Source organism: Helianthus annuus, chromosome 16 (assembly GCF_002127325.2).
Source record: "Helianthus annuus cultivar XRQ/B chromosome 16, HanXRQr2.0-SUNRISE, whole genome shotgun sequence".
Classification (NCBI taxonomy): Eukaryota; Viridiplantae; Streptophyta; class Magnoliopsida; order Asterales; family Asteraceae; genus Helianthus; species Helianthus annuus.
The window spans coordinates 121,718,833-121,731,997 of NC_035448.2; the positions used below are offsets into that span (position 1 = coordinate 121,718,833).

A 13,165-nucleotide genomic window follows, 5' to 3' on the forward strand; every position below is an offset into this window, starting at 1 on the left:
TAGTTAGAATGTGCAAACTTTTGATCCGTTTGTGTATTACAGGTCTTGGTAGATGAAAGTAGCTGAAAAGGGTAGAAAACGAGCCAAAATATGATAAAACCAAGTACCGGGACGTGATCGGAAACTCGAAAGATGAAATAGCACATAAAATAAGGTTATATTGGAGCCTGACGGGCCACGACAGTATTAAGAATGTCTCGCGGGCCTCTATAGGCATAATTTGACCCGTTGACTAAAAAAGTAGCACCGCGGGGCGTGATGCAATTGCTTTAGGGTATCGCGAGCCGTCAGAGGCCATTATCACCATCGAATTTGTTTTGTTTATGGGTTTTAGGTGATGGAAAGGTATAAGAACAATGTTTTGATCACAATTAAAACCCTAGACGAACTTGGACTTCTTTGGACGAATTTGAGAGTTGTTTTAGCACGGAATCGAAGGCAAGGAAGCTTTGAAATCGTTAGGTAGAAGCTGGAAGTCTCAAGATCGAAGATTTAACGGGTTTTATCTTCCCTGTCCATCTTGTTTCTTAGTTTTCTCTTTTACTTCAATGAATTCTTTGTTTACAACCTTTGTTTTGATATTCGTAACAATGTTTATTGGCTAAACACCCAAACTACTTTGGTTGAGATGAACAATAGTTAAAGTTTGGATTTTATTGGATGTTAAAGATGTTTATGGATTTTTTTTTTTTTTTTTTTTGAAAAAGTAAATAACTTTGGTTCTTTGATTTGGTGTGTATGCATATCTTTACATGTTTATTGATTGTTATTTGTTTCACATAGATCCTGATGAATGTCTTTCATATAATGGGTTTATGTTGATTATCGGGTCCTTAGGGGTTTTGGGTAATCTTATGATGAATTGGCCAATAAACCATAGAAATAATCTTCATGATTTAATTCAGTTTAGATATTCTACTAATTCTGGTCACTGTGAAGTGCTAGGTTATTGATAGATCTAGATTGGTAAATTGTTAGTATTAGGTCTCTGTGAGAAGCCTGTTTTAGTTGCCTTGCCAATTCTTGTCTATTAAACAAAATCAAGTTCCATAGTTGCCTTAGACTTTCCGCTGTTAGGTAAGTAGTCACTTTAGGGCACTTTTCCAGATAATTAGATAACCGTGAGGGAGTCTAGTTAACCGGTATTCATAACAGCCCTTTTAGAGTTCCATAGGTGTCTTCCCAAGAAGGGTCGGGAGTGATGTTCGCTTCCTCTTAGGGTTTAGCATTTAAAGATTCCGGTTCCATAACACATTAGCATCCAATAAGAAGCCTTGTGATAACATTTGGGATTCCAACCTAGGTAGTTATTCGTCACCACTAAGTTCAATCCTAGTTTAAGTCGTGTTTAAGTTTGTTTTCATTAGTTAAATTTATTTAATTGCAAAGTAGGATTTTAGAAAAAAAAAAAAAAACACCCACAAAAATATAAAATCAATTTAGTTGTTACAGTTTGTCATGTCTATAGAGTCTAGTTTACGTAGTCAAAAGAGTCTCGTGAGTTCGATATCCGGACTTACATAGCTTTACTAGAGTCGATCGTCGCACTTGCCGGTTAGTAGTTTAGTCGAGTCTTAAAGAGTCTAGAGCAAAACTTAGGTTAATTTAGTTAATTTTTATTAAAATACTTTAGCACATCAACCACTAAAGGTGAAAATTAACAAGGCAAGAGCAGTAAAAACAACTCATTGCTTGCACGTTAATATATGTCTCAAGAACACTAGCAATAAGTCAGTACCGAGTACCTTCATAACAAGTGATAAAAGATCAAGCAAATATGAGTTAGAATGTAATAAGTTATAAATGTGTGCTTACACAATATAGTTATGACATCCAGCCCTGGTATAGTTATGACATCCAAGACTTAGTTAAGTAGTCCATTAGTATTACCTTAAGTAAAGTTAATCTCTCTAAAAATTTCTTACTGCCGCTTAAATAACGTTGAAAACATGTCATGTTGGATAAAAGATCATGATTCATGTCTAAAGCAATTGACCAGTGATCAAGTGAATAGACAGAACAATAATAATAACTAAGAGCTAAATAATGCAAGCGAACATACACGAAAATAATGGAATCAAAAGTGTCAGCGGCGAATCTAGAAAATTCTTATATGGGCAACGTTTCAAAAAAAAGGGTAACGAAATCAAAAAAACGTCATTTTTTCCAAAATTTACACTACCGTCGGAGCGTTAAGGGGCAATAGGGGTTACCCCTTGTCAAGAGATAGGTCCGCCCCTGAAAAGAGTCGTATCACTCCATACCCATTTTGCACAACTATAACAATAAGCAGTTAAACAAAGATATGCTAGTTCTGTCGATCCAATGCACTGCAATGTGATTCGATTGTATTAACACGCATCAACAACCACCAATACAGTGTAACTTGTACTAGGACCGATCTATACACATCTTACAATTTATAGCCGAAACAAAATATAAAGACAAGGTGGTTTTCTTCGAACCACCATGAATTGTGCTAAGCCATCGCTGCCTCGGTGATACAGATGTGTAATCCTTAAAAGAGGCTTGCTCAGAAGTCATGTAACTTTTATTTCAATAGGAAGTTGTGTTGGTTGTAAATTTGTAGTACGATGTAATTGTGTAAATTTGTAACACGATGATACTCCAGTGGTCCGTCAGTGATCCAAATTTGCCGTTCAAATAAAAAATTAACACCGACCTTCGACACTAAATGGTCACCACAAAAAGAGATGATTTATTTATTACTAAAAACGAAAGAGGTTCAAACACACAAAACATACAAAGAAAAACAGACATGGTTTATTGTTAAATACCAAGAGGTTTTAACACACAAAGCACCCAAACAAAAACAAAAACAAGCACATTCAACCGGCACTCAAAACAGCAAGACATCATCATAACATCACCTCAAAACTTATTCTTCTTCGCTTTCAGACTCGGCACTCTGAAGCCATTCCACAAATGGCTTCGCATTCTTCCAGATAGGAGAACTCTTGTTCCCGCCACTTGTTCCCTCCTCGTACCACTTAACCACATATTCCTCCTCTAGAATGTCAACATCATACAATGCTTTCAGAACAAGCGCCACTTCCTTCACCGCATTCGGGTTCGACTTCCCGCAGAAGTCCTCAATCGCTCGTAACAGAAGCAACTGCGAATCCTCCTCACCCTCAACAACAGCGGCTAAATAGTTTTTCTTCTTAAGCAAGTGTTTTGAGAACCCTTTCTCCACTCCATCAAGTAACGCCTCGTAAAGAGCACTAGCGTTTTCCTGAGGTGATCCGGATAGTGATGCCAACAACGCCTTTGGACCGACACCCGTCTTCAGACTCTCTTTTGCCACGTCCACCAGACTCTTCTTCGTGCTGCCATTAGAGTTCTCCTCAACAGGAGGAGACGACTTCTTCACAACCTTCTTCTCGGGCTCTTCTGTAGAGAGCATCACCATATCAGCCGTCACCGCGCTGAGCTGTTCCTGGATACGTTGGCGAGCAGCCGCTGCTGATGTGTCGGTCTGCCACTGGACGTCATCATCGTCATCTTCTTCGCCAGAACCGTTATCCTTGTCTCCAGCGTGGCTTACAGTTGGCGAAGTGTGATCCTCATCAGAAGCATTACCTTTCTTTTTTGTCGATGTTTTATCTTTCGTCTTCTTCACGTCTTTTGTCAGCTTCTTCTGTACCTTATCCGCCGCTTCACCTTCCTTTAACCGCTCCTTCTCAGCCCGCCTCATCGCCTTCTTGTCTTTCGAACTCTTCTTCTGCTCAGGCGGATTCTTCAAGATAAACGACGTCAGCTTGTCTCTCATGTCCACGTCAGACACAAAACCACACGCAGCACATTTTAACTGAACCATCTGCGTCTTCGTAATCAGTATCTCCGTCTCCGGGTTCCCACAACCGTAACACTGAACATACTTTTTGATAAAATTCTCAAGAAGACCAGCTAGCTTCGCTGTGTCATGAGAACCGTTCACAAGCGACACCCCCGTTTTCTCATCGAATTTTGATTGTGCTCCAAGCTCACACCCGAAGTATTTCGTAGTATACGAAGCTGGTCTAGCCAAAGCTTTGGCAACATCCACCATGTTGACGATATTTGTTTTGATGCCATTTCCACGCCCCTCGATTTTGGTAATCATTTTCGGCATCTTGTACCTGTAAAAGGCATCATCGCTGTTGCTGGCACCAATGTTCTGCAACGCCATTGTGATTGGTTCGAGTAGAGAATAATATCACTCACAATAACCAGAAGTAGAAGTGTCAGATCAGAGATAATTGAGAACGAAAACGGAAGAAATCAGTTGTAGTGAATGAAGGTTGCGCCAAACTGTTGCAACCACGAATTTTTGTGGTAGGGCTTGATGCATGCAGCCAAGTGTTTCCTTCTTGGAATAATATAGGACAATACTGTCCCAACAACCCAATAGACCCTAAGTAGATAATACCCTGCTCGGACATAAAAAACACTTTTTAACTTCTCGCAAACGCCAACTTGCACACTGTCACAAAACAACAGATAGCCACCGCAAAACCTTCATAAAAAAAGGTAATAAATTAGCATACACTTGAAAAATTATAACTTTATAAGAGTGACAAATACAATCACTACAATGAGATTTATTCTCATATCACATGAAATGTAAACCATAGGTACAAAATGTTTCAGCAGAATGTTAATCTTAACAAAATCAAATTAACAACTTTCGCAAAACAAAGGAACATACAAGCAAACCAAGTATGAAGATAGCTAGACAACAAAACATGTTAATAAAGCTAAAAGAATAAAGAAAGCATTCTTCAATTAGGTATGTCATGTATGACATTTCACTGTTTAGTTGTGTTACTCAAAATTGCATAAATACAAACACAAATAGAAGAGAAACTTTTAGCAATGATCAATTAAGGCAACTCTATTATCAAAGACAGAAATATCAACGATTGGGCACCCTTTACAAAGGCGTGCTAAATATGCAAAAAAACAAATATATATACAACCACGCGCGCGCATTCACACATACACAAACATTATTGGATATGACATTACCAAAACATCAACTTTCAAGCAAATTCCAGTACAACTCAAAACAAATTATAATACTTATATTATTATTATTATTTCACCAGCCATATGAACATTCATACAAAACCACACAAACAGGTTATTAATGTTTTCGGTATTGAAACAGCATCACAACGCGTTCACAAACAACATTATCAAAACTTAAACTATGATTATCAATTATCAAACAGTCATCAATACAACACCTAATAAATCAAATTAACAACAAAACACAAAACAATTGCTATTCAAATCATCAAAGTTTATCAACATACACAACACCGTCTATCATCAAGCAATCTTAATTCAACAAAAACAATACATATCAGATCTGAATATGCGTCCAATCTCAATCCAAAACTACAATCGACGGTAAACAAAACACAGTAAAGCTTTATCAGATTTCAGATTCAAATGAAAACATCATGTTCTTAATCAGTTAATCTCCAAATAAATCAATTATACTATCAATTCATCAACAAACAAACACAGATCTTAAACAAATACACCAAACAACATCGATTAGCATAAAAATCACAGTAGAACATCATCGAAACAAATCATAATCGAAACGAAATACATCGATTGCACTTTCATCAACAAACAAACAGAGATCTTAAACAAATCTACCGATTACAAGCATACGTTATCGATTAGCGTAAACTAGCATAGCAGAATATTGTAAAAAAAATCATAATCGAAAGGAATCGAGAGTTGTAGAAACTTACAGATCGATTGAGAGAGATAACAGATGGTGTCTAGGGTTTTTAGTTGAGGCAGAGAGATGAGCGATTGAGAGAGGCGGCCTATCATGTAGATATATATATAGGCGGGGTTATGGGATGTATATTTTATTTATTGAGACAATATCAAGAGAGTAAATTTTAAAAATTTATGTCAAGTAACATTTAACTAGTATTAAACAACCCCTATGTTGCGACAGGGGCTAGCAGTAATGTCACACTACTGTCAGCGACCACTGACATTGAAGTTGCGGTGTTAACGCGAAGAAATTAAACCGAAACGTAAAACATAGAATAAAATAACTAAGTTGATTTAGGACTCGCGCGTTACGATGAACCCGCGTCTATTTTTTCCCGTTTGACAGGTTTATCGTAATATATATCATTACCACTATACAAACCATAATGCATACATTATAACAACCATTGCATCAATATGTTGCAAATTATATTTATACAAGATTTTGACTAAATTAATTAGATTATTATAAATAATAATAATTTACAAATAAAACAACACAACTTTGAATGGATCAAACCGATTGAATATGGTAAGATAATGAAACCATTATTTGATTAGGGTACAACCACTTAAGCATAATTTACAACCATACATGCATACAAACATATTGAATTTGGTAAGGTAATGAAACCATTATTATTTGATTAAGGTACAACCACTTAAGCATAACTTACAACCTATATTTGATTAAGGTACAAGTATTTAAGCACAACTTACAACAAAACATGCATACAAATGTTTCAAATTAATACTATATAAATTATGTGATATTTTTTTTTATCTTAAACGAGGTATTTAGTAAATTTCAAGTATTAATGCTAAAAAAAATTCTTAAATGAGGTATTTAGTAAATTTAAAGTATTAATGCTAAAAAAATTGATCATATATGTTTCAGGAAATGCATAAAAGTTTCATGTCTTTATAATCTGTTACAGAAGATGAATATAAAAACTGTTTTATATATATGTTATATAGGTTTTGTGTCCTTCTAGAAGATAAAAATGTTTTAAGTTACAATAGCGTTGGCCATAAGGCGTATAGACTCCTCATGTCCATCCATGAAACATGGTGACTTGGGTGTGCGTTTATGGTGTATAGTCATATTATAATATTCACATTCATTTTGAAAGAGCCGATAAAAACGTAGAAAGTGTTATTAGAGGAATGTTGGGTCATTTATGTTGCTAATAGGTTTGATGATGATATTTCTATCTTATATCCCGAAAATTGTTGTTCATACTAATCGCAAGTTAGATAGTGTACACTGTTTTTGTGAAAATCCAGAGTTGTAAAAGTTGGTCTAGTGTTTTTTTCACTTAATCAACGTAAAAAGATTATTGTTGTGGAAACACCTACCAGTTGATGTCTAAGCATATTGTCTCAATGGGGTGCTTACCTCATTGATGTCCATTGCTTGTTCAAATATAACACCTCACCCGAGTTAGGTTGACGTGTCACATAATACAAAATCATAGGTACGTTTAATGGCATAATTAAATGTGTCAAAGTAAAAAAGAAAATAATAATTTCAAAACCAAATATTAATTTCTCAAAATAAGTGTCAAGTCTTATTAATCTCTCATACAATCTCTTCCTAGCTTAACCATTGAATCTCTTCATATAATCTTGTGATTCCTATATGTTACTACTGCGAAAGAAAAAAGAACAATGCGGCTGAACGAATGCTCGATAAACATATAAAAAATGGTTGATCGTAACGAGTATATTGCTACGATATATATATATATATAGGGAGGAGCTCATGCGAGAACCACCCTTATTGTGAGAACCTTGAGAACCAATGTGAACACAACCTAAAATAGCTAAAAAACCTAAAAAAACCTAACCCCCAACCCCCCCCCCCCCAAAAAAACCTAAACCCCCCACCCCCCCACCCAAAAAAACCTAACCCCCCCCCCCCCCAAAACCTACCCCCCCCCCCAAGCTAAAAAAACCTAAAAAAAAACCTAAAAAAACCTAACCCCCCCCCCCCCAAAAAAACCTAAACCCCCCCCCCAAAAAAAAAACCTAACCCCCCCCCCCAAAAAACCTAAACCCCCCCCCCCAAGCTAAAAAAAACCTAAAAAAACCTAAAAAAAACTAAAAAAAAACCTAACCCCCACCCCCCCCCCCAAAAAAACCTAAACCCCCCTCCCCACCCCCCAAAAACCTAACCCCCCCCCCCACCCAAGCTAAAATGCTAAAAACTAAACCCCCAAAAAACCTAAAAAAATCTAAAAAAAATCTAAAAAAATCTAAAAAAAATCAAAAAAAAAATCTAAAAAATTTTTTTTGATTTTTTTAATATTTTTTAGGTTAAAATCGCTACTTTTCGAAGCAAAAAAAAAAAAAAATTTTTTAAAAAAAAAAAATTAAAAAAAAAAAATTTTTTTTTTTTTTGATTCGAAAAGTAGCGATTTTAACCTAAAAAATATTAAAAAAATCAAAAAAAAATTTTTTATGTGATTTTTAGCTATTTTTAGGCATTTTTGGTGTGTTCACATTGGTTCTCGCGGTTCTCACAATAAGAGGTGGTTCTCGCATGATCTTCTCCCTATATATATATACGGAAGAGTTTAAATGAGAACACCCAATTTTTGTGAGAACCATGAGAACAAATCTCAGCCACTCATCTTTATCCCTTGTGTTTTAATGAAAAGGACAATTTAGTAAAAGTACAACTCTCTAATATTGTACTAGTCGTATCTAAAAAAAACCCAGATCTGAAATCATAAGATGAAATCACCCACTTACCAAATCAAGAAGATGAAGATGAAATCACCCACTTACCAAATCAAGAAGATGAAATCCTCCATGACTTCTTCAATCGTTTGATTAATTCAACGATTTTAGGGCTTTTTAATATTCAATTAGTTCTGTTTTGAAGCTATATTCATCATCGATTTCTCAGTGATTTGCAGGTATGAACTCAGGTTTTCGATTATTGTTCATTCAAGTTCATTGAATTTCGATTGAATGACTGTTGATTTTGATTTGTTGTTTTTGTTACAAGTTCATTGAATTTCGATTTTCAATGACTGTTGATTTTGTTTATATGTTTCACAATCTCAAATTGAATCTATGGATCTTACATGTTTGCTCATAATTTGCCCTAAATTTGTTGTTGTTTGGTGAATTACAGTTATGGTTTGTCTTACAACTTTTGAGAGCAATAGCGATTCGAATTGCATAAATGTTGTTAATCATGAGGAACTTCTGAAGGGCTGGTTGAAATAGGTGGTGTAGCTAATATGAGGAATCTACAATCTGGTAAATCAACTCTTCAGGAGCAAAACAACATGATGCCGAATGTGTCCGGCTCTGATGATGCACTGAACAATAGCTCTGATGATGCACTGAACAATTCCATTAATACCAATGTTGGTGATGAAGAAGGTACTACTACTCTAGATGTTCACAAGACGATGGATAAACGTTATTGTACAATTTGTGGTGTTTGGGGTTATCATGATGCTAGAAATTGTCCAAAAAAATAAAAGTCTAGGGTTCAACATGTTTTACAAGTGATTTTAGTGTGTATGTATTTGTTTGTATTGTACTTATTTGTGTAGTTGTTTCTTATTTTAATGCAATATCAGTATGAGTGTTTATTCCTCTGAATTGTGTGTGCCTTGATGTTTTCTCATTTATGTTGTATTGTTTCAACTTAAATTGGTTTCGTGACTTGCTGTTCTGCTTTACACATGTGTAATCGCATACAAACGAATGAGGCTTGTGTGGTTGTTTAAGATCTTGAAAGCAGACATGTGTAAAAGCATCCTGTTCAGATTTACACATGTGTAACTGCTGATGGCTTTCTTTTCATCTTGTTCATATTTACACATGTGTAACTGTTTGTGCTATTCTTTGTGTTATTGATGCCAAGTCTTTATCATATCATAATCCGATGTTCCATATATTCTATTTTATGTTATTGTAGAGCCACATATACAAGATTTTCAGGAATCGGTTCGTAGTACTTATTATCATTCACCGAATGGCACTAGATATTGGATACCCAATGTATTGGAAGCGTATAGACCTCTTTTGGGTATGGTATTTGCTAAAGAGGAAGATGCAATTTCCATGTATCAGTCATATGCTGAGAAAGCTGGGTTTGATATTAGGTTGTCGACAACTAAGAAATCAAAAGATGGTAATGTTAGACTTAGGTATGTTCTTTGTAGTAGATCGGGAAAGCCCAATTGCCAAAATGTTGATTCAATGCTTTTGAAGTCATCTTCCAAGTTGCCTCGTAGCAGTAATTACAAGGTTTCAGCCTGTAAAGCTAAAATAAAGGTTAAAGTTTTCAAGGGTTATCCTGGTTTACGGTTATATGAATTTGTTGAGTCTCATAATCACCCGTTAGTTTCAATTGAGAACATGGATTTGACGCGCAAGAGGCGGCAACTAGAATTTAGCGACCAAGATTTCATTCATAGGCTAAGTTTAGCTAAAGTTGGCCCGTCAACTGCCTTTAAGATGCAAGCTGTTTTGAAAGGGGGACAACACAACGTCCGTGGTACCAACATAGAATATAAAAATTTCAGCAAGGATTTAAGAGCTTTCATTGGTAAAGGAGATGCTCAAATGGTTGTAAATATGATGGACAAACGTAAAGTTAATTTAGAAAATTACTATTGCCATTACATAATTCGTCATGGAGAGCTTGGGTCCTTATTTTGGGCAGATGAGGTTATGAAGTGCAATTACAGAGTTTTTGGCGAAGTGTTAGCTTTTGATGCCACCTACAGTACTAACCAGTAAGAATTTGTTTGTTTTTTTTCCTATTTTCAGTTGTGTATTTTTTGATTTTTTATTTATTATTATCTTGTAGGTATAATATGATTTTTGTTCCTTTTACGGGGGTTGATCACCATAAGAATTGCGTAACATTTGCAGCTGCTCTTCTTTATGATGAAACTATTGAGTCGTTCACATGGATGTTGGAACAATTTCTTGAAGCACATGGTAAGTGTTTCTATTTTTACACATGTGTAACTTTGCTTCACAAAGTTTATGTTTTACACCATAAGAATAGCGTAACTTTGTTTTATTAATTCTCAGGTAAACAACCGAGGCTAGTGTTAACCGACCAAGACCCGGCAATGAAACAAGCCATAGCTAAAGTTTTCAATGAATCTGTCCATCGTCTATGTATGTGGCATATTATGGATAAACTTCCTCATAAGGTACATTTAATTTAAAAATAATTAATCTTGTCAGTTTTACACATGTGTATTTATGTTTTTCTAGTTTCTGTGTTTTTATTAAACTTGTGTAATAATGGTATTTTATTTTTAAAAATTGTATCTACAGATTGATGGTGATGTGTTACAGAATACCAACTTGAGGGTACGTATACATAAGTTGGTCTGGAATGTTTTTATCACTCCTGCCACCTTTGAGAAGCGATAGGAGTTATTGATAAATGATTGCAACTTGCAGCGTCACAAATGGTTGTCTGATATGTTTTCTATTAGAGATCAGTGGGTCCCAGGTTATTTTAGGGACATACCAATGTGTTGTTTAATGAAAACAACGTCTAGATGCGAAAGTTCAAACGCACTTTTTAAGGTAAACTCTAGCGCATCGAATACTTTGGTTCAGTTTATGTTGTGTTTTGAGATAGCAATTGATGGTCAACGCTACCGGCAACGGGTTTCTGAGCATAAAACCGAATCAACTTCTGCCGCCTTATCCACTCCGTTACCTATAGAAGCACATGCAGCACTTGTATACACCAGAAGCATTTTTAAGGAGGTCCAAAAGGAGATATCTAAAGCCTTATTATCATGTATGAATGGTAGACCTGATGTTGTTGATGGTTATGAACATTATACGGTTTCTCACTTTGAAAAAGGGACCGTTATTGGTGATTACACGGTAATTTTGTTTATTTCATATTTTTATTTATGCTTTATTCTTCATTTGTTTAGATATATACCATTATCGATGTGTCATAATAGAGACTTATTATATTTGCAGGTTAAGATCAATCCGAGTGATAACTCGGTTACATGCTCATGTATGTTATTTACACGCATTGGATATCTATGTCGTCATGTTTTTTCTGCATACCGATTTCGAGGCATAAACAAAATTCCTAACAAGTATATAGCTCCAAGGTGGAAAAAAGATGCATTGCCTAAGAAAGTGTTCAACCTTGAATTCCGTTATGGTGTTGACAGCTCAGAAAGCTTTAAGCTTAGGTCAGAGGCGCTGAATTTAGCTCAGCAGTGTGGTGATCGATTACGGGGTGATTCAGTAAAGCTTGCTTGGTTTGTGGAACAAATCAGGGCTATTAAGAACACAATTTTTGAAGAGGCCACAACTGATCCAAGTTCTAAGAATAAAGGTGGTGTCTTTGAAGAATTGATTGGAGAATCACAACCTGATAGTGTTTCTTTTGTCGCTCCCCAAGGTATTAGGAATAAAGGATGTGGGACATCTCACCGTTTGATTGGCCCGGGAGAGAAAGCCAAGGTTAAGAGCAAGAAGAAAAAAAGGAATTGCAAATTGTGTGGAAAACTTGCCTACCATGATTCTCGTAACTGTCCTACAAAAAAAAGAAAAAACAAAAACGTAAACAAAGTCACAGTGACGAAGATAATGATGAAGAAAATGATGAAGATATGGATGAAGATAGTGATGAAGATAGCGATGTAGATGGCGATGAAGATAGCCACGAAGATAGTGATGGTGAATGAAGTTTATCTTTTATATTCTTTTAGTTTTGATGTTGGATTTTAGAGTTTTATATTTTTTTATTTCAGTATTTTAATATACACGTGTAAGTTTCTGTTTTACACACGTGTAAGTGTTCAGTTCGACTTTTTTTGTTTATGATTTACATGTGTTAAGGGTTTCTACATATGTGTAAGTTTCTTGTTCATACAATGCCTGCAAACATGACACCCCTAGTTACCGACACTGGTCCTTCAGCCGAGTCGTTGCTTGGGTCAGCTGTGGTCCACAGAATCTGACCATTGTTTGCATCTAAAGCGACCCAACCAGTTGCGGTTGTGGTCCGGTTAGATGGTGCGAGCGTGAACGGCATAAGAGTCGAATGCAATTCTCTTGGTGTGATTAGGTTTGGTTCGGTTAACTTATTCTAGTCGAATTATAGAATTAAGTTTTTACAACTATAATAATAAAACAAGTTATACCAGTGACTTTTTATTGGTCTAATCACTAGTTCAACACTTTCACCAGAATGAGTAAGAAGCGGCATGCAAAAATCCACGAGATCTTCAGTTTTATACCACCCCACCATCTCATCTATTACCACAGAAACTTCCATCTCATTTTTATAAAATCGTTTAAGTTGCCGGCAAGTAAGTTTTGTCCTGTT

The 13,165-nt window shown here is 35.7% G+C and overlaps 2 protein-coding genes across 2 annotated transcripts; one reads left to right on the top strand and one right to left on the bottom strand.

The window, feature by feature from the left end:
• Positions 1–2,696: 2,696 nt before the first annotated feature.
• On the bottom strand, positions 2,697–5,895 carry LOC110915888 (eukaryotic translation initiation factor 5). The gene is made up of 2 exons (XM_022160634.2): positions 5,775–5,895; positions 2,697–4,519 (listed from the first exon to the last, which is right to left on the bottom strand). Exon 2 carries the CDS (start codon positions 4,190–4,192, stop codon positions 2,900–2,902), a length of 1,293 nt encoding a protein of 430 aa, XP_022016326.1. The 5' UTR covers positions 4,193–4,519; positions 5,775–5,895; the 3' UTR covers positions 2,697–2,899.
• Positions 5,896–9,062: 3,167 nt separating this feature from the next.
• Positions 9,063–12,521, top strand: LOC110919542 (protein FAR1-RELATED SEQUENCE 5-like). The gene is made up of 8 exons (XM_022163808.1): positions 9,063–9,207; positions 9,752–10,574; positions 10,649–10,782; positions 10,879–11,003; positions 11,131–11,166; positions 11,260–11,697; positions 11,800–12,297; positions 12,384–12,521. Exons 1-8 carry the CDS (start codon positions 9,063–9,065, stop codon positions 12,519–12,521), a joined length of 2,337 nt encoding a protein of 778 aa, XP_022019500.1.
• Positions 12,522–13,165: the final 644 nt, after the last annotated feature.

What these genes read in the sequence shown, in the direction of transcription:
- LOC110915888 (XM_022160634.2), bottom strand. Translation starts at nt 4,192, where the DNA reads ATGGCGTTGCAGAACATTGGTGCCAGCAACAGCGATGATGCCTTTTAC.
- LOC110919542 (XM_022163808.1), top strand. Translation starts at nt 9,063, where the DNA reads ATGAGGAATCTACAATCTGGTAAATCAACTCTTCAGGAGCAAAACAAC. An exon ending in ACAATTTCTTGAAGCACATG is followed by an intron (nt 10,783 to 10,878) that starts GTAAGTGTTTCT and finishes ATTAATTCTCAG; the next exon opens with GTAAACAACCGAGGCTAGTG. An exon ending in CCGTTATTGGTGATTACACG is followed by an intron (nt 11,698 to 11,799) that starts GTAATTTTGTTT and finishes TTATATTTGCAG; the next exon opens with GTTAAGATCAATCCGAGTGA.